The sequence below is a fragment of the Lithobates pipiens genome, unplaced genomic scaffold, assembly GCF_037356315.1.
Source record: "Lithobates pipiens isolate NorthernLeopardFrog02 unplaced genomic scaffold, aLitPip1_a1.2 Scaffold_25, whole genome shotgun sequence".
NCBI lineage: Eukaryota > Metazoa > Chordata > Amphibia > Anura > Ranidae > Lithobates > Lithobates pipiens.
In genome coordinates this window covers 172,615,097-172,640,476 of record NW_027507787.1, presented here as the reverse complement: position 1 = coordinate 172,640,476, position 25,380 = coordinate 172,615,097, and the positions used below count along the sequence as shown (strand labels likewise).

General features: G+C 43.5%; 1 protein-coding gene across 4 annotated transcripts in view; it reads right to left on the bottom strand.

The window, feature by feature from the left end:
* LOC143930665 (alpha-2-macroglobulin-like protein 1) overlaps positions 1 to 25,380 on the bottom strand; it is a 311,800-nt gene that overhangs the window by 92,110 nt on the left and 194,310 nt on the right. For all 4 annotated transcript variants that reach the window (XM_077455168.1, XM_077455166.1, XM_077455167.1 and 1 more), the window contains 4 exons: positions 24,476 to 24,701; positions 14,357 to 14,477; positions 10,477 to 10,598; positions 802 to 853 (listed from right to left, as the gene is read on the bottom strand). In XM_077455168.1, coding sequence (XP_077311294.1) covers positions 802 to 853; positions 10,477 to 10,598; positions 14,357 to 14,477; positions 24,476 to 24,701 — 521 coding nt within the window. The remainder of the gene's footprint in view (positions 1 to 801; positions 854 to 10,476; positions 10,599 to 14,356; positions 14,478 to 24,475; positions 24,702 to 25,380) is intronic.

Sequence of the window (25,380 nt, the reverse complement as noted above, 5' to 3'; positions counted from 1 at the left end):
GCTTATTTTGACTGATTCAAGTTGACGATAAGCAATGTCGCTCATCACTATATTAATAATGGGCAGCACAGTGGTGTAGTGGTTAGTACTTTCGCCCAACAAAAAAAGAGTCGCCGGTTCAAATCCTGACCACGACACTACCTGCCTGGAGTTTGCGTGTTATCTCTGTGCCTGCAGGGATTTCCCCTCCGGGTACTCTGGTTTCCTCCCACACTCCAAAGACATGCTGGTAGGTTAATTGGTTCCTGTCTAAATTGGCCCTAGTATGTGTATGTATGAATGTGAGTTAGGGACCTTAGATTGTAAGCTTCTTGAGGGTAGGGACTGATGTGAATTTATATGTAAAGTGCTGCGTAAATTGACGGCGTAGAAGAAGTACCTGAAATAAAAATTAAAGTCTAACTCAGGCTACAGTGTGTTTCTTTAGCTTGGGATAAAAGTGGGAAATAACTAAAAGTTCTGTTAATTTTTATTTTTTTTGTTTTAGATCAAATTAGCTAGATTTACACTGATTTACTGTTCCTGTGATGCCAATACAAGAAATGGTGGTGCAATTGTAGCTGGAGACAGGAAGGCAAGGACAGCAACACCATTAAGTTCCAACCTTTCCACGCTGTACTAAAATGTGCCTTTGCCCATGTCCATGTTAAATAGGAAATGAGGTAAAAACTCCCAAATAGGGGAAAAGATAGCAATAAAAACCCTTTGGAGGCTCTGACTTTATTTTTTCCGAAACAAAATCTTTGGTGGAAGCTGCACTTTAAGCAAGCCAATAAATGTTTTCTCATAGAAGTTCCTTACCCGATGGACAGAGTACTAATGCCTGTATCTTTTCCTCTAGAAGTCCAGAAGGCTGGGGAAAAAAGAGAACATTTCAGGATTACCAGGATTGTAATTTATAGTTAAACAAAAAAAAAGATGCAATACGAAATAAGGTTTGTTATGTAGCCCTTGTATCATTATATACAGTCTTGGATCTGTCCCTAGCTACATTAATTATATTTGCCCTATATAACCATTTCTGTGATAGCAGATTTTGCTCAAAGACTAAGGCCCCTTTCACATGGGCACCATCAGTTTAGCCATGTTAAAAATGTATCAGTTCTTATCTGTTGCTTTATCTGTTGTAAGTTCTCTCAGTGGTGGCCCGCCCATAGAGGGCATATGGGCGCTGCCCCCCCCCCCCCCCTCCAGGCAGTCACAAAAAAAAATAAATACAAAAAAAGTCCTTAATTGCACTGTGTTTGGACGCTGGACACAGTGCGACGCCGGACACAGTGCGCTTATGGGAAGCGCCACATCTATGCAATTACGAGATTGCAGACGTGGCGCTTTACTTGCGGGCATTTAGCCCGCCTTGCGGAGCTTTCTGAGGTGCCAAGTAGCTTCCACCCGGTATCTATTACTACAGCCGGGCGGTTTGATTGACATACGAGTTTCATGTCACTTCCTGCTTTCTCTCTCCCATTGCGCCCGGGAGAGAGGAAACAGAAAATATGAGGAGTGGAATTGCCGCTGCCAGTGGAAGGAGACACGGGCTGGACACAGGGACACAGGCTGGCTGCAAAAATCAAAAGGGCTAATTTTAAAGGCTTATATGCAAGCTATTGACATAAAAAGTGTTTGGGGACCCAGGTCCTGCCCCAGGGGACATGTATCAATGCAACAAAAAGTTTTTAAAACTGCTGTTTTTTCAGGAGCAATGATTTTAATAATGCTTAAAGTGAAACAATAAAAATGAAATATTCCTTTAAAAATCGTGCCTGCGGGGAGTACTTATTATGCCTGTAAAGTAGCGCATTTTTCCCCATGTTAAGAACAGTAACACAGCAAAATGACATTTCTAAAGAAAAAAAAAGTAATTTAAAACTGATTGTGGCTGTAATGTATTATGTTAAATAATATATAAGGGAAAAAAAATATTAATTGTTTGAAAATCAATCAATAAATCGGAAAAATATAGTAAGGGTAACAGGCAAAACGTGTGTGATATGGGGTATTCTTGTCCAATGCAGGACATACCTGAGTGAAACAAAGACACTATGATATGAGTGTACATGTGAGGATGAGGATGATACAGTGAATGAGATAGGGTTTTAAAGTATCACACCGATTTCAAAATCCTCATTTAACCCTCCAAGAGCCAAAACATTCAAGTAGAAAATCCAGTACATATCTCTGTGACAGAGCTTTTGAAAAAGCTCAGATGGGGGGGGAGGTCTCTAGGCATCGCCTCGATAACCCAAATCTTTACACCATCAGTAGATTTGTTATGGTATTCGAGGTAGAGCCTGGGGACACTATGGATGTCCCGTCCCTCAGTAATAAAGTGGCGATGTTCGCAAAATCGCTTTCGTAATGGCCTAATAGTTTGCCTCACATAGAAAAGACCACGGGGAATGTCAGACAGTAGACCACGTGGTCAGAGGAGCATGTGTGGAATCCCTTGCTAGGAAATGTTTTACCTTTTACACAGAAGTCCTTCTGATCATGTTTCACAAACTGACAGGTCTTTGCCAAAGGTTTGCGGCATTAGTACATGCCAGTATTGGCTAGAAAGGTGGGAAGAGAATAACTTGGGGGTAGTGGTTTCTTTTTAAGTTTACTTGTTGCCACCTTACTTTTGATATTAGGGGCTTTTCTATAGGCAAACTTGGGCTTGTTGGATAGGGCAGGAAGGAGGTGCTCGTCCTGAAGTAACAAGGGGCGGTGCCTCAACACGATACTTTCCATCTGTCTGTGGCGAGAATGAAATTGGGTGATGAATTGCAAATCATCCTTATTAGTGTCAGTATGAGTTGGAGGATGTGATAGAAGGGGTGTGTCTTTATAATGGGAATAAGCTGTTTCCACTATATCAGCTGGGAATCCCTTATCAAGGAATTTATCTTTCAAAATCTTACTCTGGATGTCATAGTCACTGCTTCTAGTACATAGTCATTACTTCTAGTTTAGTCTACAGCACTGGCTTTTTGGTATGTTAAGCCATTGCGGATGGTGGCAGCTTTTGTAGTGAAGGAAAGAGTTTCCGCACGACGGCTTAGTATAATTCCTGGCATGGATAGTTTTACCAACGAAGAACAGTTCCAAATCAAGGAAGGCTAATTTTTCTTCGTCCATGACAGAGGTAAAGGACAGACCCATGTTGCTGCAATGTGCAACAATATCCAAAACTATGAATGCATTACCATTCCAAATGATGATCACATCATCAATATACCTTCCATAAAAAACAATGTGGGAGGAAAAAGGATTGTTGTGTCAGAGGATTCCCACTGCTCCATGGTGAGATTGGCATATGAAGGTGCAAAGTTGCCCCCCATAGCTGTACCATTAACCCATAAGAAAAACTCATTGTCAAATTTTATAGAGTAGTAAGACAAAAAGAAGTTACCTCTACAATAAAGGAGGCTTGTCTGGTATTCAGCATGGGGCCCTTACATAAAAAAGATTGTATAGCACATAGTCCCACATCATGCAGTATGGCGGTATACAATGATTGAACATCAAGGGAGACACAGAGGTAAGTGGGTTCCCAAGAATAGAGGGAAAGACGTTCCAACAGATGGATGCCATCTCTGATGTATGACTGGAGTGATTGGGCAAGTGGCTGGAGAAACTGATTAACATATTGTGATTAGACACTAGTTATACTTCCCATGGCTTCAACAATTGGTAGTCCAGGGGTGTTAACCAGGTTTTTGTGCACCTTAGACAGGTGGTAAAAATAAGGAGTGTAATGAACAGCCTTAACAAAAAAGGATCCTGAATCTCTCCATATATGATATGATAAAAGGCATCAATGCAGGAACCCATGGAGTGAGTGGGGTAAAATACAGATACCTTTTACACAGAAGTCCTTCTGACCATGTTTCACAATCCGTCAGGTCTTGCACCAAGGTTTGCGGCATTGGTACATGCCAGTAATCACTATAAAGGTGAGAAGAGAATAACCTGGGCTTGTTGGAAAACACGAAGTAGAGGATGTCGGGGTAGGAGGCGGCAGACCCAAGTCAAGACCCCAGGAGAAAGAGTACTATAAAAATCTTCAATCTCTCTACTAATTCTCTCACTAGTGATGAGACTTTTGCCAGATGTGAGATCCTCTTACATCTGGCACAACAATCCTTTTTCCTCCCACATTGTTTTTTTAAGGAAGGTGTCACGGTACTACTTACAGTGAACCCACAGGTGAGTAGGTGACACGGGATACCCCAGAGCGTGGAATCTAAGAGCCAGCAGGTGTTCCGCCAGGGACCCTCTCACGAAGGTTTGGACTTAGCTGCGTGCTGACCCAAGGCCACGACCCCCGGGTTCACCCTGCTCGCTAGGGAAGTACCAGTTGGAAAATGGTGGCTGGAAAGTTCGAAGTGGATGGAACACTGATTAATGAAGCCCCGACAAGCCTTAGGATCACCGGAGAAACAAGGTGGCGATGGCAGATGCGGGCAGGGATTGCCAGGTGCAGCAGGTAAGACCGAAGCAACTGAAGCAGGAGCCGGAACGGCTGGAGCTGAAGTTGCAGCGAGTTGCAGACGATCCAGACGAGAGGCAAGATCCTGGAGAACCAGCATTATTTGCTCTTGATTAGCTTGCTGGGAGTTAAGTCTCTGAACTAGAGGCTGCATTTGATCCTCGGTCAGTGGCCGATTCTCAGAGATGCTCATGGCTTGAGAAAACTGTCACGGTACTACTTACAGTGAACCCACAGTTGAGCAGGTGACACGGGATTCCCCAGGGCGTGGAATCTAAGAGCCAGCCGGTGTTCCACCAGGGACCCTCTCACAAAGGTTTGGACTTCGCTGCGTGCTGACCCCAGGTCACGACCCCCGGGTTCACCCTGCTCGCTAGGGAAGTACCAGAAGACACTGTTAGACAAGGATGGATGGATGAAGCAAGGAGAGCCAGATAGTAAGCCAAGGTCAGGGCGGGCTGCAGACAACATAATCAGAACAAGCTGGGTCGGTACACAAAAGATCAGTTGATGAGAGGTCAGGTAAAACAGGTTATACAGGGGAGCTTCAGAAACAAACTTGCTCAAGCAATGGTAGCTGGTTAGGAAGGGATTTAAATAGAGAAGCACATGAGGGGCTGGACAGGAAGTAGCAAGAAGTAAACCTATATTAGGCAACAGGTGAAGGGCAGCGACACCCATAGCTGCAGATTGCACAGAGCTGAACACCCGACAGTGGAACAACAGATGACAGCCGACCCACTGCATTAAAGGTGAGACACTCCCCTCTCCCACCTGTTATCTTCCTGAACGACCTGGGTAGTGACCCTTGCAATTGGTTTTGCGGTCTGAACCTTGATAAACTGATTGTATTGATGTATGTAACTATGTATTGTACCATACTATACTCTGGATGTGATGTGGTTTGACCCTCTGTTTCTTATTTTATTATGCTGTACACAAATATTTGACAATAAAGCACTCCTGTTGTATAAAAAAAAGGTGAGACACAGATCAGCTCCACAGCTGATCTATGACAGAAGGTATATTGATGACTAAGGATGAGCCGAACACCCCCCTGTTCGGTTCGCACCAGAACCTGCGAACGGACCTAAACTTCGTGTGAACTTTAGAGCCCTATTAAAGTCTATAGGACTCGAACGTTCAAAATCTAAAGTGCTAATTTTAAAGGCTTATTATGCAAGTTACTGTCCAAAAAAGTGTTTGGGGACCTGGGTCCTGCGCCAGGGGACATGGATCAATGCAAAAAAAAAGTTTTAAAAATGGCCGTTTTTTCAGGAGCAGTGATTTTAATAATGATTAAAGTGAAACAATAAAAGTGTAATATCCCTTTAAATTTCATACCTGGGGGTTGTCTATAGTATGCCTGTGAAGGGGCGCATGTTTCCTGTGCTTAGAACTGTCCCTGCACAAAGTGTCATTTCTGCAGAAAAAAAATTCATTTAAAATCACTCGCGGCTATAATGAATTGTCGGCTCCGTAATACAGAGAACACTCAATGAGTGTTCTCTGTATTACGGGAGCCGACAATTCATTAATTGATAAAAAAAAAGCGTGGGGTTCCCCCAAATTCAATTACCAGGCCCTTCAGGTCTGGTATGGATATTAAGGGGAACCCCGCGTCAAATTTTAAAAAAAATTGACGTGGGTGTCCCCCTAAAAATCCATACCAGACCCTTTATCGGAGCATGCAACCTGGCAGGCCGCAGGAAAAGAGGGGGGGGACGAGAGAGCGCCCCCCCCCTCCTGAACCGTACCAGGCCACATGCCCTAAACATTGGGAGGATGCTTTGGGGGTCTGTGACCCCTCAAAGCACTATGTTCCCATGTTGATGGGGACAAGGGCCTCATTCCCACAGCCCTGGCCGTTGGTTGTGGGGGTCTGCGGGCGGGGGGCTTATCAGAATATGGAAGCCCCTTTAACAAGGGGACCCCCAGATCCCGGCTCCCCCCTGTTTGAAATGGTAAGGGGGTACAAAAGTAACCCTACCATTTCACAAAGAAAGTGTAAAAAATGGTTAAATAAGGCAAACACGCTTTTGAAAAATTCCTTTATTAAAAATAAAAAAAGATTGCAGCAGTGGTAATCCACTCTTGCTATCCAGCAATGGATGATCATCTCTACGGGGTCCAGTGATGGCTGATCTGATCCAGCGACGGGTGATTTTCAGTCCAGCGCAGTCCATCCATGCATCCATCTTCTGTCTCCACTGAGGAGACACTGTGAGGATCCCGGTGCCTGATGTTTCTTATATTAGGAGGGCGGGGCCACCCGTAACCTGACCCGCCCCCTCTGACGCTGGTGAGGAAAGCCAGGGCTTCCCCAAAGACGTATGGGTGACCCCTCCCCCCTCTGATGTAATGCAGGTTTCCGTTACATCAGAGGGGGGTGGGGTCACCCATACGTCATTGGGGGAAGCCCTGGCTTCCCTCACTAGCGTCAGGGGGGCGGAGTCAGGTGACGGGTGGCCCTGCCCTCCTAATATAAAAAACGTCAGGCGCTGGGATTCCGCAGTGTCTCCTCAGTGGAGACAGAAGATGGATGCATGGATGGACTGCGCTGGACTGAAAATCACCCGTCGCTGGATCAGATCAGCCATCGCTGGACCCCTGAGAGATGATCATCCGTCGCTGGATAGCAAGAGTGGATTACCACCGCTGGGATCTTTTTTTTATTTTTTTTATTTTTAATAAAGGAATTTTTCAAAAGTGTGTTTGTCTTATTTAACCATTTTTTACACTTTCTTTGTGAAATGGTATGGGTACTTTTGTACCCCCTTACCATTTCAAACAGGGGGGGCGGGATCTGGGGGTCTCCTTGTTAAAGGGGGCTTCCCGATTCTGATAAGCCCCCCACCCGCAGACCCCCACAACCAACGGCCAGGGTTGTGGGGATGAGGCCTTTGTCCCCATCAACATGGGGACATGGTGCTTTGAGGGGTCACAGACCCCCAAAGCATCCTCCCAATGTTCAGGGCATGTGGCCTGGTACGTTCAGGAGGGGGGGCCGCTCTCTCGTCCCCCCCTATTTTCCTGTGGCCTGCCAGGTTGCGTGCTCGGATAAAGGGTCTGGTATGGATTTTTAGGGGAACCCCACGTCAATTTTTTTTTTTAATTAATATCCATACCAGACCCGAAGGGCCTGGTAATTGAATTTGAATTTTTTAATCAATGAATGAATTGTCGGCTCCCGTAATACAGAGAACACTCATTGAGTGTTCTCTGCATCATGGAGCCGACAATTCATTATAGCCGCAAGTGATTTTAAATGATTTTTTTTCGGCAGAAATGACACTTTGTGCAGGGACAGTTCTAAGCACGGGAAACATGCGCCCCTTCACAGGCATACTATAGACCCCCCCCAGGTACGAAATTTAAAGGAATATTACACTTATATTGTTTCACTTTAATCATTATTAAAATCACTGCTCCTGAAAAAATGGCCGTTTTTAAAACTTTTTTTTTCATTGATCCATGTCCCCTGGGGCAGGACCCAGGTCCCCAAACACTTTTTAGGACAGTAACTTGCATATTAGCCTTTAAAATTAGCACTTTAGATTTCTCACTTGTACAGGGTGTTCCGGCTTTTCGAATTTGCTGCGAACAGCCCAAATTGTTCACTGTTCACTGAACAGGCAATGTTCGAGTCGAACATGAGTTCAACTCGAACTCGAAGCTCATCCCTATTGATGATGTGATCATCGTTTGGGATGGAAATGCATCCATAGTTTCAGATTTTGTTGCACATTGCAGCAACATGGGTGTGTCCTTTACCTCTGCCATGGACGAAGAAAAACTGGAATTATACTAAGCCGACGGCAGGAAACTCTTTCCTTCACTACAAAAGCTGCCACCATCCGCAATGGCTTAACATACCAAAAAGCCAGTACTGTAGACTGAACTAGAAGCAATGACTATGTAGTAGAAGCAGTGACTATGACATCCAGAGTAAGATTTTGAAAGATAAATTCCTTGATAAGGGATTCCCAGCTGATATAGTGGAAACAGCTTATTCCCATTATAAAGACACACCCCTTCTAGCTCATCCTCCAACTCATACTGACACTAATAAGGATGATTTGCGATTCATCACCCAATTTCATTCTTGCCACTGACAGATGGAAAGTATCCTGTGGAGGCACTGGCCCTTGCTACTTCAGGATGAGCATGTCCTTCTTGCCCTATCCAACAAGCCAAAATTTGCCTATAGAAAAGGCCCCAATATCAAAAGTAAGGTAGCACCAAGTAAACTTAAAAATAAACCACTACCCCCAGGTTATTCTCTTCCCACCTTTCTAGCCATTACTGGCATGTACCAATGCCGCAAACCTTTGTGCAAGACCTGTCGGTTTGTGAAACATGATCAGAAAGACTTCTGTGTAAAAGGTAAAACATATCCTATCAAGGGATTCCACACATGCTCCTCTGACCACGTGGTCTACTGTTTGACATGCCCCTGTGGTCGTTTCTATGTGGGATGAACTATTAGGCCATTATGAAAGCGATTTGGTGAACATTGCCAGTTTATTACTGAGAGACTAGACATCCATAGTGTCCCTAGGCACCACCCTAAACATCATAAATCTACTGATGGTCTAAAGATTTGGGTTATCAAGGCGATGTCTACAGACCTCCCCCCAGCTGAGCGTTTTCGAAAGCTCTGTCACAGAGAGATGTACTGGAATTTCTCCTAAAAGTTTTTGGCTCCTGGAGGGCTAAATGAGGATTTTGAAATCAGTGTGATACTTTAGAACCCTATCTCATTCATTATATCATCCTCACATGTACACTCATATCCATTGGACAATATTACCCCATATCTCATTTATGGGGTGTGTATATGTGTATGCGTGTGTGATTTCTTCCACAGATGTCCGTGTATGTATTTTTTACATGTATTTGTGTGTATGCATATACAGATGCACTACACATATTTGTGTCTTTTTTTTCCCTATATGCATGCACTGCCTTCACGTACATATGCACATTATACAGACACACGTTTTGCCTGTTACCCTCACTATATTTTTCCAAATGATTAATTGACCGATTTTGAAATGATTAATATTTTATTTCCCTTATATATTTTTTAACAATGTTTTTATCCGGTCTCTATCACTTGCTTTAGTGTTTTTTTTAATATAATATGACATTTATCATTTTTTGTGTATATTGCATTTTCTATTAGGTAGCGATGTGCAATCTGGCTACTGTGTCCCATTCTATATTCATATGTCAGTTTCACTGGCAGCCTGAGCTCCATATTCCTCCTTTATGTCTATTTTATGATGTCCTGCTTTGTCCTGTTATACTTGTGTTGCCGCCCTGTGTAAAGGATACATTTTTGCTTTCCTGCCCCTCTCTCTGCAGCATCTATGTCCATAAAGCACAGTATATTGTAATGCTGGGATAACGTTGCACTATTCTTTTTCCACTCCTGCCTATAGTCCCACCCACAAATTATAAGAATCTATGCTTCTGCTAACCCGTAGTCATTGGCTTGAATAAGGAACCAATCAGCAATTCTGAAACGTGTCCCATTTTATGACCTACTTGCGGTTTGTGGTCCATGTTGGTTGTTGCCCCCCCTCCCGCTGACGTCATTTCCGGGATTCACGTTCCACGCTGACTCTGACGGCAACATTTCTCCACCAGTGCTTCCAGAGCTTGTTGTTTCCTTTTGCTGGTCACCCTGGGATCTCCTGCTGCTGCATATCAACCCCCCGGGAAACCTATAACGCACTGGGACCGTCCTGATGCTGGATGACCTGCCTTATATACATGTGACATGCTCCCTTCATTTTTATATCCTGTAAGTGTTTTACTTCTTTTTGGGGATATTCTGCACTTTTTTTCTGTTTGCCAACAGTTCTCGGTTCTAAAGGTTCTCATTAGACTAGATGAAGTCCTGGACCTTGCTAAATATATGTCACTGAACTGTAGCTAAACAAACAACTTTAAAAAATCATTATATAGGATTGAAGAGACATATTTTTAGTTACCTTTACCACTAGTATTTTTTCAATATTATCTTCTTGATAGTCTCTGCCCAGGTTGGGAGGTTGATCTGTGCACTTCCCTTTAAGTTGAAATGAACCACTGCTTACACGGACTTTCAAGTTTCCTTAACAACAACAAAAAAAAGAAAAACTAAAAGTTAGAATAAAAAAAAAAAATGATAATATAGACTTCCTTCTGAAAATGCTAGCGAACCTAAAGCATACAAAAAGTTAAAACCTAACTCTGGGAAATGTGAACATTTTTATTGCAGCGAGGCTGTTTTTGTTCGGGTTCAAAAGCCGCTATATGAATTGACTTACCTACTTAGACACAGTCTGTCTGGACAGCTGACCTGGCACCGTCCAGAAGCAGCTTAAAGCGGGATTCCGCTCTTTTTTTTTTTTTTTTTCTTACCTGTGTCACAGGTGGGCGAGTGCTACCTTCGATTAGCATCCACGTCCGGCGTTTTTTTGACCCCCGGTGCGACGATTCTTTTCCTCGGGATGACTTATAAAAAACTGCTCTGGCGTTTTCCATTTTAAGTGTGGGCGTCTGAAGCCCACAGGCATTTACTTCCTGTATATGATGACGCTCGGCTCCCAGCATGCTCCGCTCCATCTTGCACATGCTCAGTGTTAGCAGTGACCAGCAATGAAAAAGTTTGTGGTTACCATCACAACGGGCGGCGTCCCGGAAGTTCCCGCCCCGTTGTCAAGGCAACGAAAACAACACAGGACAGAGCCCTCGTCACGTGACCGGCGTCCTAACGAAATCTCGTGAGATTTCGCAATTTCATTGTCCCCCATGGATTCTTGGGAAATAGCTTAGAAATTTCCCAGGGACCATTGCGAGGACAATAACCACGCCTACTCCCACGGGAGGACAACCCGGAAGTCAGCAGAAACATCAGAAATAAAAGGTAAGTAAAGAATATTTTTTTTTTTCAGGGTTCATTTAGGTAAGTATGCTATCTGGTGAATTTAATAACATGAAGTTTCATTTTTAGGTACCAAACCGCTTTAAATTTTCAGTAAGACACAAAAATTGAATCCAATGCAGTCTTACAAACACAAACATTGCAGCTCTTAAAGAGGAATTCCACCTAAAAAAAAAAAAATTAAAAGCCAGCAGCTATAAATACTACAGCTGCTGACTTTTAATAAATGGACACTGACCTGTCCCGGGTTCCAGCGATGCCGGCAGCCGAGGCCGATCGATCGCTCGGCTCTCGGCTGCTGCCGTCACCATTCTAGGTGAGGGAATCAGGAAGTGAAGCGAATCGGCTTCACTTCCCGGTTCCCTACTGCGCATGTGCGAGTCGCGCAGCGCAATAGGAATTGTCCGCGCTGTCACTGGGACCCGTGTGTGTCCCAGCAGACAGCGTGGCAGGACAGGAAATGACATAGACTCCCATGGAAGTCTATGCCCGGAAGTGGGTGTAAATACCTGTCTTTGACAGGTATCTCCACCCCCCTCCCCCCTGTAAGGTGCCAATTGTGACACCGGAGGGGGGGAGGGTTCCGATCAGCGGAAGTTCCACTTTATTTAAAGCGGGGTTCCACGCTAAACAAAGTGTTACTAAATTTAAATGGAAGCTAACATAAATGATTAAAAGCAAGTAATTAATATCACAGTGTTAGTGAATGACAAAATTAATGCATGACTTAAAGAGGGGATCCAGCCCCCCCCCAAAAAAAAATGAAAAGTCAGCAGCTGCAAATAGCCAGAGGGGGTGGGAGGAACAGAATAAAATAATTCTCCACATAGTGTAATATAAAGCCAAACTAAATTAATGATAAAGAGTACATTCACATAGATAAACTGATGTAAGAGCATGTAAAATGCCAGGGGATATGCTTCTTTCAGAAACCAAAATGGCCGACGGCTGGCTGCGAATGCTTGGTGGCGTGTCTGCGTGGCTCTTCCCTAAGCATTTGGTCACATGTTATCAGTGTACTCTTCATCATTAAAGAGCATATCAGCATACTACATAACAATAGCCTAATGCAGTTCAATATAAGATATGAAAATTACATGAAAGTGGGAAACAAAAGTGCCCCTTCTGCAAGGGTAAATCCTTCATTTAGTCTAGGGGAGAGTAAAAAGTGATTTCACATTTCTGTTCCTCAAACTGGGGTGGGCTGTCACTCGGTGTCATCACATCTAATGTAGGGCCATGGGCTCTTTATTGGTCTTGATGATATCATGCATTTGTTACCCCAACACTTCATATTCCAGATATGTGCCTGCTGTACTATGTACTTGTATGAGAAAGTATCCTGTTCTGTTGCTTCCTTTATGTGAAATCCCTTGCTTTTCTATTAAAAACTGACCACATGAAGCAGAAGAGCACAACATGGTAAGTTCTCTAGCTATGCTGGGAACTAAGTGTACTCTCCTGCAATGATCAGACTTGTCCTGACACACCCCTGCTGTACAGCCACTTACTATAAAGCTCAGTGTGCTGCTGCTTCTCCTCCCCCCCAGCTCTTATGCAGCTGAGAACAGAGGGAATGTGATCACTTACACAAAAAAAGAGAAAAAGGGTATTTTTTTTTTCAAATCTGTACAAAAGTGTTGCCTTTCATTTCTATTTTAAACTGGATGGGTTGTTTTACAAGGCGATTGTTTACAACCACTTTAAGGCCTAAGTGTCGCTAAAACGAATAATAAAAAATTAGCAGCACAAGAAATTAAATGTAGAGTTAGTAGGATTTTTCCCTTGTGCTGATTCCTCTTCTGTTCATAAAAATCCTCCCCTGTCCATGCCCTAAGAACTAAGAGGGGCTACCACTGACTCATGAAGAGAGCCCAACTATGCCTGCCCTTTCCGCCCAGCTGTTCCATTCATAAAAGTTGTACTACAGCTTCTATAAATGTAACAATCTATGAATGTATAGGCAGATAATTGATAGATCCAATAGGCTTGCCCCCTCCATTCACAGGTCTCCATTATTTTAGCCAGGTGGATGCAGCATCGGTCTGATGCAGCATCTGTCTCCGAGGCCTCTGCACTGAGAACCGAGCGATCGAACACCGCCAATCGCTTGGTTCTGACAGCTTCCCAAGCAGAGAGCTGCTGACTGTCAATCAGCAGCCCTCCACTCTGCCTCCTCCACGCTCACTGGAGCGCTGAGCTGTGGAGGGGTGGGGAGCGGCCAGCTCTGCTGAAAACGAGTCACAGGAGCGCAAAACGAATTGCACTCCTATGATCGATAGAAGTACAGCCAAACGAGCTTTGGCTATACTTTTCCTTTAAAAAAAACTTCAAAAAAAAAAAAATTGAAATTCAAATATTTTATAATCAAAAGTCAAATTCAAATACTGTAGCTGCTAGCTTTTAAAAAAGAGTCACCACAGACCCCAGTGCTGTCTTCTGTGACTTTGTGATGTCTCACAGCTGACTTCCCATTGCACATGTGCAAGGCACTGCTGCACTGACACACTGGATCTGTAACCTCCTGGGACGTTTTAGTGTCCTGGGGGCTCCAGCCCAGAGGGAAGGTGGGGATGGTGGGTGGGCCAAGTGATTGTCATTCATATCTAGGTAGAGTACATAAGTAAAAATCAAATCTATTGGGGGGGGGGGGATGAGCAGTACATTCATTTTTGAGATAAGTTCTATGTAAAAATAAGTCATGACTGATTCAGCCCGTCCAGCTAAACTGCAATTAAAGTATTGCTTTTGCATGATCTGACCCTTTACATGTATGTAAATCAGCATCAATATTTATCATTCCCTCCAGGAATAATTCAAATGGCAGTCTGATCATTCCTAAAAATTCCAGTTTTTCACTCCTTCCCCATTCTTACAATATCCCATCAAGATAAAATTAAACTTTTTTTTTATAGCAGACATGAAGTTTTTGGTGACCAACTCACCTAGATTAGAGGCAGTTATATTCCAGGTGAAGCTGGTTGATTCTTCTGCACAGATACATGTTGTCTGTTTCTTGTTTTCGAGTGCTGAGCGATCCCCCAAACCAGACAGTGAGGCAAACACCTGTAACCCATGCGAGGAGAAAATAGAAAAAGACCAGAGGGATTCCTGATGCATACTATATCTAGGTGTTTTTAATAAACACAATATTCATATAAGACCACTGACCAAGGTGCACAAATTCATAGCAATTAGTAACCATCTTTCATTGTTTGGCCTGCTCTAAAAAATGTAAATTAGCTGATTGCCCCCTACTTATTCTCATGTGGTAGTGCAATACATGTTTAAACTTTAATGTGCTATTATTAAAGGCCGAGGAAGGAATGTGTTGCAGACTTAGGCCAGCAACAGTAAAATTTTGATTTGGTTTTAGTTGTAGTCTTTTGACTAAAATGCCATTTTAGTTTTAGTCATATTTTAGTCCTCTGAATCGTTTTAGTTCAGTACCAGTGTTAATTTTGTAGACGAAAATATTTTTGTTGCTGAAATTTACACTGTTAACTCTTTCTCTTCCTATCCTTCCTTGGTATTGACACAGCTTTTGGGAGTCACTCAGTGACAGCACCAGCTTGGGAATGTAAGCCTGGCTCTAGCAAATAACAGCTGTTTGACAGTTTCCCTTTTAAAATGTAAAGATATATAAAACCACTAAACTATCGGGGCATTACCACAGCAATACTTATAACCATCTCCACCTTGGCTCTGCTTACAGGTGTTCTTATGTTGTATTCAATAAGAAGCACACAGAAAATGGAAAATTGTATACTCACCTTTCCGTAATTTTCCTTTCCTGACGCATCTTCATGGCAGCACACACTGGGTTGTGACTCCGCCCCACAACCTGACAGGATTGGATTAACTATAAATTTGAAGGGGAGACACCCTGCTGCATTCTCTGTAAATATCATCACAAAAGAAACAGGGAGGGCAACTGTGTGCTGCCATGAAGATGCGTCAGGAAAGGAAAATTACGGAAAGGTGAGTATACAATTTTCCATTTTCCTGACGCCTTCATGGCAGCACACACTGGGAAATAACTCGCCAGTTGGGTGGGTGCAAGTAAAATAATATTTATTCCTTATAATGCTGAAGAATTGGCTCTAATGACGGATCTGCCGAAGTCGGCCATGGATAAATAAGCAGAATCCACCTTGTAGTGGGAAATAAAGGTATTCCTGGAGGACCATGTTGCTGCCCTGCATATTGTCTCTGGTGAGACCCTGCAATATGCTGCCCAAGAGGTAGCCACTGCCCTAGTTGAATGGGCCCTGATGTCTTCAAGAATCGCCGTATGCTGGGTGGAGTAAGCTTTTTTAATGGTTCTGACTAACCAGGATGCAATAGTGCATGAGGAGGCGGCTTGCCCACGCCTGGTTCCATGGGGAATGATCAAAAGAGAGTAAGTTTTCCTAAAAGAGGTGGTAGCAGTTAAGTAGTTCGTGATGGTTGTTTTGACATCTAGTGGATGAGGATTACCCTTTGTCAGGAAAGAGAACTAACTTAATGCTTGGATCTCCGACACTCTCCTAGCTGATGTAATCACAATGAGAAAAGACAGTTTTAAAGTCAAGTCCCATAAAAAGATAGTTTCAAATGGAACAAACGGAGGAGAAGCGAAAGCATGGAGAACTATTGAAAGATCCCATAATGGAAAGACTGGCCTCCTGGGGGGTTTAATGTTTAGACTCTGACAGAGCTGATACCTGAACCTTTAGGGTACTTAAGCTTAGACCCTTGTTGACCCCCGACTGGAGGAATTCCAGGACCTGAGAGGGTTGCGGAGAAAGGGAATTCCATCCTTTCTGTTGTGCCATGAAGCAGAATCTTCCCCAAACCTTTGAATAGATGGTATTGGTAGTGGCTTTCCTGGCTTGCATCAGGGTTGACTTCATGAGAACAGCCTTGCGCTCTTAGTCTAGCCCTCTCAATCTCCAGGCCATCAGGTGCAATTTCTCTGATGCAGGATGTAAAAATTGACCTTGAGACAGAAGATCCAGAGTTATTGGGAGAGGAACTGGAGGTTGAAGGCTGAGCTGTAAGAGTCGTGAACCACGGCCTCCTCGGCCACAGTGGAATAATTGTAAATACCGTCACCGAGGATCTCCTAAGCCTGGATAGGAACCTCACAATTAACGGAGTTGGAGGGAATATATACCCCAACTTGAAGTTCCATGGGTGAACTAGACAGTCCACTCCCTCCACCGATGGGGATGAACCTCTTGACAGGAATCTGTGGCACTTGATATTCGTCGGAGTGGCTGCTAAATCTATTTCCGGCATTCCCCAGATTTCCGTAAAGGAGGGAGAAAGTCCGAGGGTTCAACCACCACTCGTTGTTGGATAGCGTTTCTCGACTCAGGCAGTCGTGTAGTATGTTCTGTGCCGCTGGGACATACACTGCTTTTAAACTTGTTAGATGTATCTGAGCCCATTCCAAGATGAGCCGAACTTCTTCCATCAAGGTGGCACTCCTGGTACCCCCTTGCTTCTGAACATAAGACACAGCTACTTGGTTGTCCATTCGAATGAGCACATTCTTGTCCGTCAGAAATGGTGCAAATACCCTTAAGGCATAAATGGCTTCCCTGAGCTCTAAAATGTTCGAGACCAAACCTTGAGCCTGAATATGCCACTAGCCCTGGGCTGCCTGGTCTTGATAGTGGGCCCCCCAACTGCTCTGGCAGGCATCCGAAGTGACTACTTCCGGGTCTGGAGGGACTATCGTTTGTATTTCCTGAGATTGCTCGGGTGCATCCACCACCATATCGATTGCTTCACCGATCTGGAGATGAAGATGGGCTGACGCATTGAGACTCCATCCCACTGCCTGAGGAATGAGTTCTGTAAGGTTCTCATGTGTCACTGTTCCCATCGCACCATGGGTATGGTTGCGGACATGGACCCTAGTACACTCAGACAGGCTCTGGCTGGTAAGTGATTCCTTGATAGCAGCTTCTGCATTTTCTGTATCAGAGGCCGGATCTTCTCTTGTGGGAGCTGTATCTTGTTTGTTTTGGTGTTTAGATCTGCCCCTAAAAATATCATATTTTGTGTGGGTCGCAGACAGCTCTTTTCCCCAATTGATTATCCACCCACTTCTGGAGGGATGTAAGGAGGATCTCTCGGTGATGAATCAACGTCTCTTGATCCTTTGCTAAAAGTAGGATGTCGTCCAGATAATGGTGGACGCGTAATCCCTTTTCTCTGAGGAAAGCCACCAACGGTATCAATACTTTTGTAAATGTCCTGGGTGCCGAAGAGATGCCGAATGGGAGGCACTGGAATTGGAAATGATGTTGGTTTATGGCTAACCGGAGAAACGTTTGAAAGGCCGGATGAATTGGTATATGCAGATAAGCGTCCGATAAATCTATTGAAAGCATCCAATCGCCCAGATTTATTGCTAGAAGTATGGATTGAAGGTTTTCCATTTTGAAAGCCTCCACTTTGATATCCTTGTTGAGCATCTTAAGGTCTAATACAGGACGCAAATCCCCTGTCTTTTAGCAGAAACAAGGAATAGTAGAACCCTCTTCCCTTTTGGCATGATGGGACCTCCAGGATCGCTCCCTTTTGTTTCAATTCTGCTACGTACTTTACTAGCAGAATCCTTTGGGGTACTGAGGATGGTACTCTGGTTGCCTGGAAATGATTTGGTGGGAGTCTGTTTTTGAATTTCCACCTATGTCCAAATCGGATTGTGGACAATGTCCATAAATCCTTTATATGGTCTGACCAGATCTTAGTGAAGTTCCTTCTGTTCCCCTGCCGGGGTGGCCTTAGATTTCTGTATCCTTAGAAAAGAAGGTTTTGTGTTTTTCCAGTCCCTTCTAAATTCCCTACCAGGAGAGTAGGACCTGGACTCTCTATATTTGTCCAGAAGATTACGTCTGTAAACAGGTCCCTTCTACGTCTTGGGTCTCCTGTCGGAGGGGATCAGGCCTGACTTCCCTCCTGTTACCTTGGATATGGCAGAGTCTAACTTGGCACCGAACAGATTTGCGCCATCACATGGAATTCTGCACCAATTTATTTTTGATGCTGTATCGGCCATCCACGGTTTGAGCCATAGCGCTCTTCTCGCTGTTACGGAGGCCAGCATAGCCTTGGCTGAAGATCTTATAATATCTACTGATGCCTCTGCTAGCTTGACTTCTTGCAGAGAGGAAATAATCTTTCCCATTTCAATGCCATCCTGTAGGTCTTTTTCTATTTTAGATGCCCATCCTGAGATGGCTGTGGCCACTGCTGCTGTGGTAATTGCTGGTCTATAGGCTCCCCCAGCCATGGAATATGCCTTCTTCAATTCTAGGTCCATCTTTCGGTCGAGCACATCCCGAAAGGAAACAGCATCCTCGATTGGTAGTGTGACGTGGCGGGTGAGGCACATTAATAAGGAATCGATGATGGGAGCATTAATTAAAGGCTTCACTTTTGACTCTTTTAAAGGGTACATCTTGGCTAATCTGTTTGTAAGACTAGATCTTTTGTCAGACCTCTCCCACTCGTCTTTAATGAGATCCTCCAGCTCCACTATAAATGGGAAGGATAACGGATCTCTTTTTAGGTTTGGAAAATATTTCCGTATTTTCTGAGGTTCCGCCGCATCATCTTGCCAGCCGAATGCTTCTTTAACGCCCTTTGCAAAGGGTTCCACCAGGGAAAAATCAAAGCCCACTGACATCTCCTGACCCTCATCTTCAGAGGAAGATTGTGATGCCTGACTGAGATGGGGGTCTGCTGAAGATGTACTGGGAGCAGCTCTATCTAATGCTGGTGTTGTTGTTTCCAGTATGGACTCCCGCACTGATTCTCTTATGAGGTCTGTAGCAATTCTTGCGTCTGCGACAGGCAAGTTATCTGGCAGTGCCGGAGCGCCGCATACCCAGCAAGCGTTTGCTGCAGGTTGGGTGTGGCGGCTTTGACATTGTGAGGAAGGAGATCTCCTGCGACTTGATCGACTGTGGCGTGAGTAGCTATGTTGTGAGTGGCTGTGTCTTCAGTGCCATGAAGGAGATCTTGAGCGGCTCCTGCGGGACATCCTGCTAGACGTATGGCTAGACCTTCTCCCATGGCTGGAACTTGCGCCTCTTGATCTAGACGGGCTGCCAAAAAAAATGCAGCATTTAACGTCTGGCACTCTTTTTTTTTCTCCCCTTCAATACTTACCTTGCCCGGTAAAGCCTCTTACCTAACTTGCTGATGGTGGTCTGCGTGGGCAGTGGACTCCATAGAAAAAAAGGGGTGAAGGACAGTCTGAGATATAGAGAGAAATAATGTGTACATATATAGATATATATACACACACACACACATATATACATACACATACACACACACACAATTCACTTATAAATATAAGTATATATATTATTTATTAACAAAGTTTATCTGCAAGAAACAATATAATAACAATAATAATAATATATATAGGAGTCCCACAGGGACTTACCTGGAGACTGCAGAGTGATCTACACGCAGAGGCAGCAACCTTCCTTAAGTTTTGCAGATTGCACAGCAGAATCACAGAGAAATACAGCTCTGTATTTGAAAATAGCGCCATTGTGGCGGCTAATTGACGCTCTGCGCATGCACAGAAGCGTCCCGAGTGTTCCGGCGCCATTTTGGATAAGGGAACACACATTGAAAACATAGGGGGAAAAAAAAAAAACACTAGCACTGCACGTGCTCAGAGTGGCCGAACGGCGCCATCTAGGCTGGAATTACAGCATAGAGAAAACACCACTGAAGGAGAAACAAACGGCGGCCATGACAGGGGACTACAAGAGACAGCAATCCCAAAGGTAGAGAAAAAAAGGGAATATAAACCACCACTTACTATAGGAATAAAAGATGGATATTATTTAAATAAGAGGAATTAATAGGCAAAGGAAGAAGGGGAGTCCACTGCAAAGGTAAAAAAGCTTCTTTAAAGCTTTGGTAATGCCAGAAATCCAGTAGCCCCTTGAGACCACTAGAGCGGGGGTTCCCTCCATAGAAGCTCCTTTAGAGACTGTACAGGAGGGACTTCCAAACAGGAGAGGCTTGAACCTGCTGGGGTGAATGCGGTAGAGGCTTATTCATCTGTAACAGGAAAACTCCGTCCGTCCAACCTGTCAGGTAAGGATAAAAAAGAGAATGCAGCAGGGTGTCTCCCCTTCAAATTTATAGTTAATCCAATCCTGTCAGGTTGTGGGGCGGAGTCACAACCCAGTGTGTGCTGCCATGAAGGCGTCAGGAAAAAGCTTTACTTTCCAGGTAGAATTGGGGCAAGTCATGAGTGTCTAAAAAACTTAAAGCAACATTTTACCCAATACATGAAATTTTGTCCAAGGATATAGATGAAGCAACCTCCTAAGTAGGCGCTAAAGAGTGTATATAGTTTTTGGCTTTTCTGCTTAACAGAAGCAGACAGACAGACACATTGTGCTCTGGTGCTGCTCATGATGTCTTGATGTTTCACACTGATCCAATAGCAAGGAGGTATATTGGACTGTGGTAGGAATCCCAGCAAATGAGAGCATGGATGTACAGTGGTGTGAAAAAGTGTTTGCCCCCTTCCTCATTTCCTGTTCCTTTGCATGTTTGTCACACTTAAGTGTTTCGGAACATCAAACCAATTTAAACAATAGTCAAGGACAACACAAGTAAACACAAAATGCAATTTGTAAATGAAGGTGTTTATTATTAAAGGTGAAAAAAAAAATCCAAACCATCATGGCCCTGTGTGAAAAAGTGATTGCCCCCCTTGTTAAAACATACTATAACTGTGGTTGTCCACACCTGAGTTCAATTTCTCTAGCCACACCCAGGCCTGATTATTGCCACACCTGTTCACAATCAAGGCATCACTTAAATAGGAGCTGCTTGACACAGTAAGGTCCACCAGAAGATCCTTAAAAGCTACACATCATGCCGAGACCCAAAGAAATTCAGGAACAATTGAGAAAGAAAGTAATTGAGATTTATCAGTCTGGAAAGGGTTATAAAGCCATTTCCAAAGCTTTGGGAATCCAGCGAACCACAGTGAGAGCCATTATCCACAAATGGCGAAGACATGGAACAGTGGTGAACCTTCCCAGGAGTGGCCGGCCGCCCAAAATTACCCCAAGAGCGCAGCGACGACTCATCCAAGAGGTCACAAAAGACCCCACAACAACGTCCAAGGAACTGCAGGCCTCACTTGCCTCAGTTAAGGTCAGCGTTCATGCCTCCACCATCAGGAAAAGACTGGGCAAAAATGGCCTGCATGGCAGAGTTCCAAGGAGAAAACCACTGCTGAGCAAAAAGAACATCAAAGCTCGTCTCAATTTCTCCACAACACATCTTGATGATCCCCAAGACTTTTGGGACAACATTCTGTGGACCGATGAGACAAAAGTGGAACTCTTGGGAAGGTGTGTGTCCAAGTATATCTGGCGTAGAAGGAACACTGCATTTCATAAAAAGAACATTATACCAACAGTAAAATATGGTGGTGGTAGTGTGATGGTCTGGGGCTGTTTTGCTGCTTCAGGACCTGGAAGACTTGCCGTGATAAAAGGAACTATGAATTCTGCTGTCTACCAAGAGATCCTGAAGGAGAATGTCCGACCATCTGTTCGTGTACTCAAGCTGAAACGAACTTGGGTTCTGCAGCAGGACAATGATCCTAAACACACCAGCAAGTCCACCACCGAATGGCTGAAGAAAAACAAAATTAAGACTTTGGAGTGGCCTAGCCAAAGTCCTGACCTGAATCCTATTGAGATGTTGTGGTATGACCTTAAAAAGGCCGTTCATGCTCGAAAACCCTCTAATGTAACCGAATTAGGACAATTCTGCAAAGATGAGTGGGCCAAAATTCCTCCAGGACGCTGTAAAAGCCTCATTGCACGTTATCGCAAACGCTTGGTTGCAGTTGTTGCTGCTAAGGGTGGCCCAACCAGTTATTAGGTTTAGGGGGCAATCACTTTTTCACACATGGCCATGATGGTTTGGATTTTTTTTCACCTTTAATAATAAACACCTTCATTTACAAATTGCATTTTGTGTTTACTTGTGTTGTCCTTGACTATTGTTTAAATTGGTTTGATGTTCCGAAACACTTAAGTGTGACAAACATGCAAAGGAACAGGAAATGAGGAAGGGGGCAAACACTTTTTCACACCACTGTAGATACAGACCTAGCCAATTAGAAGGGGATATGCCCTAGGGTGTGATGGCACTATTATCGAGTGTCTAAGTTGGAAGGAGACTACCAGCTGTTCCGGGACATTTTGTGAGCACAGACCCATGAAGGGATCCCCAAGATTGTATGTGTTGCTGAAATCTCCCCCTTGGTCCTAGAAGTCAGCATACTGGGTGTGTCAGTTAAAGGGGGCACTGGCTAGTGTCTTGAAGATACAAAGTCCACTGATTTCCTTCTGTTACATAGGAACTTGTTCTTCCATACAGATGCTGTATGGTTCTGCAGATAATCTGCATCACAGTTCTACAGAGAGATTCCTCCTCACTTGTGGATAGTTAATTTAGGGTATCCTACTGATTCCCTTCTCCTAGCCAAGTTCTCCAAATAAAACATAACACATCCCCTAGACTGGTCATTGGAGAAATGAGTGGAAGAGTGTGTGCACCTGGCTGTGTGAAAATATAGTGTAACTGGCTGTGGATTAATCAGTGGGAGACTCGGGTACAAATATTCAAGCAGCTCCTACGGGGGGTACCACTACATAAAAGTATCATCCGCTTGTGTGCGCCATTGTTTTTCCTCTAAATGTTGTGTGTGGTTATAATTGCCTGGTGATCCTGCCAGTTCCCTCACTAATGACGGTGATTTGCACTAGATCTGCAAATGCTCTGAATTGTTTGAAAGTAAGCGGTGAACATCCTCTTTCCTCCACAGCAAGCCACCCCATATGACACTCTTGCAGGTCATGAGGGGGCGGCTCAAGGATTGGGACTGAGAGCGGAGTATTTCCTAATTGTTCTAATATTTATCATTGCTGAATTTGGGAATAAACAGCTCTGATGGTCACATGATTCATTAAAAAATTATCTACGTAGCAAGCAAGTTTTTATTTGTTTTAATTAAGTTTTGGAGTAATAAAGTACTGATTAACAAGGCTGTAAACCCTTACATATACACAGTGAAGTGACTGGCCTTAGGTGATACATAGAGATGAAACAAAGCCTCCTACATAAAGTTGTACATGTTTATCTTCAGCATTTTCTCATCTACAACCGTGAAAAGTGCAGAATTTATTCAGCCTGTCCGAGCTTTGAGAAAGTAGGGGGAGGGGAGCTCAATTTACACTACATCCTACACTACACCCTGTGTAAAAAATCAGTGAGGAGAACTAAGAGCTATTGGAAGGATAAGAGACACATTCCCTCCCTTCACACTGCAAATAGGAACAAAGTTGAGACCCTTTGTCACCTTTTTATCTCTTGGTGTCAGAAAAATGTATTAGAAGTGACTCATGCAGATAGAGGGACGAAGCAGTGAACATAAATGAAACTTGTGCTCCAGAGTCAGAAAAGTGCACATTATAGAGGGATAGGCTCTGTTCATATTTCATGTCTGAGATTTACAACCGCAATGATGCTTGAAGAACAGAGTGCAAATGTTTTCCCTGCACTTATATGATATGCACTGTAGTATACACAGTTGGTGGATATGAACACAAACAGCAGACATCAGTATGTTTACTGTACAGCTTGGAGTAATAATAGAATCACTAAACCATACAATGTTTTAAGCAAAAACTATTTCAAGAATTGTACTGCTAACAACATTAATTTACATAAAATAAACCTCTTGCACCACAGAAAAGGTCCCATGGGCTGCCAGTTGGACCACCTTGGTATTGTTCAAAGTTTGGATGTGATCATTTGGCTCAAAGCATAAGGAAAAGAGAAAGAATTATCATTTGCAAAAGCTGATAATGCAAGGCAGATCAGGGACAATGTTAATTTTGACAGACAGGTGTTGCAAAATTTTTAAGGAAATAACACATTCTGCCCTCTGTATTCCATTTTCCCAAGGAAGCCCCATAGCAGATAACCACAGGTTCACGTACCATTATGCATTCCTTTAAGTAGTTATATACCAGTGCTGTGATAGTAAATTTTTCTCCTTGTACCACAGAATAAGGCATGGTCAACTCAATGAAGTAAGGCTTGAAGGTAGTGAGCATAACATTACTCATCTCCCCAAAACCGGACTTTCCCAAGCAAAAGGCATCAGTCTCAAACTTTGTTATACTATCTGGTGTGGTCAGGTTTAGTACTGTGCTTCCAGAAGGGCTGTAAATGACAAGAAACTGTTAAAGCCAATGACAACACACTAATTATATAAACTTAATGAAGCTGAAGTTAGCTCCTTATTCGGCCAGCTTCTTATTCAGGTTGGATCTTTATTCACAAAAGTGATTTACTAAACAATCATCTGCAATGTTTATAATAAAATCATGAACTTTAACAACAATTATATCTCCCTAAATGCCATGCATTTAAAGGGGTAATTCTGAATAAATATCTAAAAACCATCTTGGCTCACCCAAATTCCACATGAGTTCAATTTGGCCTGAGCCAAGTGATATAAATCATAAAATATGGCACCAAACATAGCACAATGACAGCCATGCATTTCAATGAGAAATTCTGAATAAGAAACCAAGATATTACTATATGAAAACCATCTTGGCTCACCCAAATTACACTTGTTTCATACTCATTGGGCATCCTACTATATAGGAAAGTTCACTTTGGCCCAAGCCAAGTGATAGAAATCCTAAAATATGGCACCTTGACAGCCACACATTTCAATGGGAATTTCTGAATAAGAAACCAAAATATTCCTATATGAAATGCATCTTGGCTCACCCAAATTCCACTTTTTTTATACTCATTGGGCCTCCTACTATATAGGAAAGTTCAATTTGGCCTGAGCCAAGTGCTGGAAATAATAAAATATGGCATCAAA